The 3,620-nt window shown below is 46.4% G+C and overlaps 1 protein-coding gene across 1 annotated transcript; it reads left to right on the forward strand.

Moving 5' to 3' along the window:
- Window positions 1-1,723: 1,723 nt before the first annotated feature.
- LOC134489926 (RING finger protein 39-like) lies at window positions 1,724-2,103 on the forward strand. Its single transcript, XM_063292803.1, has one exon. It carries the CDS (start codon window positions 1,738-1,740, stop codon window positions 2,101-2,103), a length of 366 nt encoding a protein of 121 aa, XP_063148873.1. The 5' UTR covers window positions 1,724-1,737.
- The last annotated feature ends 1,517 nt before the right edge of the window (window positions 2,104-3,620 follow it).

A 3,620-nucleotide genomic window follows, 5' to 3' on the forward strand; every position in this document is an offset into this window, starting at 1 on the left:
CTTGTCCCTGTATATCAGAAGAGAAATGTCAGCAAAAATGGGAGGCCCCAGCCCAAAGACCTAAAATACTGCTGGTGAAGATGAGTCACGAGCAGCCCTCCCCAACCTGATTGCCCTCCCCATGTATAGACTTCAATGTCCAGAATTCTCTCTGGCTGGGGAATTCTGGGAGTTTTGAAGTTCACTCATCTGGAGGGAGACCAGTTTGATCAAGCCCTGATCAAGGGCTGGATGTGAGCAAAATAAACCCAGTTAGCTGTGCTTGGGTAGTCTGGGAAGTCTGGGTCTAAGCCAAAGGCAACATAAGGAAAAATAAATATGGAGAAGAGGATTGTAGGAAGAGAGAGTGGGATTTTGGAAAGGGGTTCAAGGCATAAGAGGAAATAAAAGATAAAAAAATAATAAAGGCGGGATAGAAAAGAAATAGAAATAGAAATAATAGGCACACATTACAAGAGCAGAAGATGCCAAAGAAGGGGGCCGATTTGGAAAAGCAAGACTTCGTTGGTTATAACAGGAAATGTTGGCCAGAAAATAGAGTTGAGGAGTGCAACACTACAGACTTTTAAGGAGCTCTGCAGAACAAACTATACAGCAATTGCCAAATGGCTGGGGGAAAACACAAGAATCGGACAAGGGAGGGGAGAAGACCTACCTTAGGTGGGGCTTGTTGTTGGTGCCATCAAATATTCCTAGAATGGTTTCAGATTGCACTGCAGGGTGTAGTCACAATTCTCATCACAATTCTCATCATTTTTGTTTCTTGACTGATCAGGGGCAGTTTTACCTGATGGTGAAGTCTGTAGCTGGAACATCTTTTCAGATGTGTAGTGTCACATGCACACAATCTCAACCTTGAGCTTTGGGGCCTTTCCCTGCCTGATGTCCTCCAGACTACAACTCCCATCACCCCAAGAGCACAGAAATTGGAAAAGACTGCACTGTAGCACATCATTCAAGACTTCCCAAGTTAAAAAAAAGGAAGCTTTCATTCAACATATCAAGGATCACACCATCCATTATGATAAGTTGTTGAAGAAGGTAACAACTTTCCTTTTCCTGTGATCAACTTTGTCTTCCCTCAACCCAAATAGCCAAGAGGGCTATTTAGTTAACGTTAGACGGAAGAATTCTTTCAAAAATAGTCTTGCAACCAATGACGATGGTGGCAAGTCCAGCAGTGTTGGGAATTGTCACCCCAACACATCTGAAGGGCACCAAGTAGGGGACGGAGCCTTTCGACCCATTCTTGGTGCTTCAGAATGTACCTCAGCAGCTGCAGCATCTGAAGGCACAGAATTTGCGGTAGAGTTCAGTTAAGCACTTCTTTGCAGAGCAACTGAGACACCTTTCCCATTGGAGCAGATCTGCCAAGCTCACGGATGGAGGGGGAGGATCCGATGGCCCTAGCAGGGGTCAGAAAGCAAAACAAAATCACCTGAGGCTCTGCACCCCGCACCCCTCCCACAGCCAGAACTTATCAGATGGCATGATTTTTCTAACAGCAAAACAGACTTGTCTTCTACCCCAGCGGCAGTTCCTGCCTGCCACGTTTTGGCACAGGAAACCAAGTTCCTTGGAAGAGTAGAAGAACTGGCTGGTTATGCAAGGCTGTTTACCTGTAGCTGGACAGATGCACCTCCCCGACCTGCCTCTGGTCTCCTCCCTGCCTATATAGGGCGAGGTGTGTAGCTGGCATCAGCACACAGAAGCCAAAGGATGGCCCAGTTGTGCACCATGGAAGGCAAAGGGCTGGTGGCTGAGCTGCAGAGAGCAGCCATCTGCCCCATCTGCAGGGGTCACTTTAAGGACCCAGTGATCCTCGACTGCGATCACAGCTATTGCCGGATGTGTATCACTCACTACTGGGAGGAGAAATCCCCACCGGGAAGGGGCCCTCGGGTGCTGTCTTGCCCCCAGTGCAAGAAAGTGTTTGAGAGGAAGAATCTCCGCACCAACGTCAAGCTGGCTGTGGAAGTCAAGATCACTCAACACCTCAATGCCAAGACAGCCCAGGGGCCCCTGGCCCCAAAGTCCAGGCGCCGCCGTGGAGGGTGGAGGCCCACAGCCAGCATCCAGAAAGAAAAGGTAGGTCCTGGGTGAGGGGCTCAGCTGCCTAGCAGAAGGCCAGCAAGACGGTCTCTGATCATATGCAGTGTGTACTGAATTGATGCTTCCCTCCCCGTAAGATCTGGGTTTGGTGTTTGGAATAAGCAAGTTCAATAGAGAGTGGGTGATGTCCGGTTAAGAATATACACCGCTGTCCATTTATCTGAGGATTGTTCTGTGCCTTTGAGACACATTTGTTAGAATTCTCTTTCTGTCTCTGGGTTGCTACGGAGCCCTCTTGTTATATCCATATGGAATTTCTCTTTCAAGCCTTCTCTTTCACACGGTGCAAAACCAACCATAGAAATCTAGAGGTTTATAGGACCTGTAAATGATCGGAGGTCAGACAGTAATTCAGTTTACGAAGGTTTTCCCCAGCACTAGGATTCAAAGCAGGAAGGAAAACAGGGGCAGAAAAAAAAATTCTGCCTGTTGTCTCAGTACTTGAAGAAATTTTCCCAGCCAGGTGTTCTCCAGGTGGATGGGACTTCAGTCTGGAGATGAGGGAAACTGCAAATCCTATGAAGGCTAGAGGTGATCATAACTGTATCTATCACATCTGAAAGCACCGGATTGGTAAAAAGCTGCTGAAACAACAGGGTGGGGGGTAGGGGGGTAGGAAATCCCCGAAAGGACATGAATGTCTTCTGCTTGTTGGACCATGTGTGAATGAGGTCATAAAATGAGATTCTTGCTAGTGTCATGAAGCTTGCTTTTATTTCCTCTCATGTGGATGCTAAAGCAAAAACTGAATTTGTACTGATGGGCCTACTAAAGAAAACATATATCAGGACAATTATCCATAACCTGAGGTTCCCCAGATGTGTTAGAGCACAGTTCCATCATCTGCTAGCCAGTGTTGGCCTTTGTAATCCACGCCTCTGGGAGGCATCAAGGGAAAGCTGAGGTGGGATGATGATGATGATGATGATGCTTTGCTTGAATATTACAAGGCAAAACATGAGTGGATTTATTCATTTGATTTGTCCTACTTTCCCACAAAGTTTCAAAGTGGCTAACAATCAATCACAGGATAGAAAATAGAATGTTGAAAAGACTTAAGTTAAGGGAAAATCAGTTCAAAAAGTAATTGGATTAGTGAGACTGGACTTGATACGATGGACGGATGGAAATCTGGGTTTGGATTTCTTCCCATTTCGGTGAATAGGAGACACGGGAAGGATTGATCGCATGCTGTTGGAAACAGGGGTTGGTCTTTCTCTTCTACATTGTATTCCTGCTGAAAATACTCTCCAAGCTGCTCGTAAGATTGCACAGACCCGATGAAGTGGGGAAAAACTGTAGCTTAGTGGTACAGCTCCTGCTTTACATGCAGAAGATCCTAGGATCAGTCCCAGGATCAGTCCCTTTGCATGCAGAAGATCCCAGGATGCCTTGGACTGTGGAAAGCAAAACCCAGATTTAGAATGAACCCAGATTTAGAATGAATGGAGGGAGACTATTTGGTTTCTTGGGGTTAGAATGAACTAATGGAAAAGACTACAGGTGCT

Source organism: Candoia aspera, chromosome 2, assembly GCF_035149785.1.
Source record: "Candoia aspera isolate rCanAsp1 chromosome 2, rCanAsp1.hap2, whole genome shotgun sequence".
Classification (NCBI taxonomy): Eukaryota; Metazoa; Chordata; class Lepidosauria; order Squamata; family Boidae; genus Candoia; species Candoia aspera.

Bases quoted from the DNA above. Each gene is read 5' to 3' on its own strand.
- LOC134489926 (XM_063292803.1), top strand. From the start codon at position 1,738: ATGGAAGGCAAAGGGCTGGTGGCTGAGCTGCAGAGAGCAGCCATCTGC.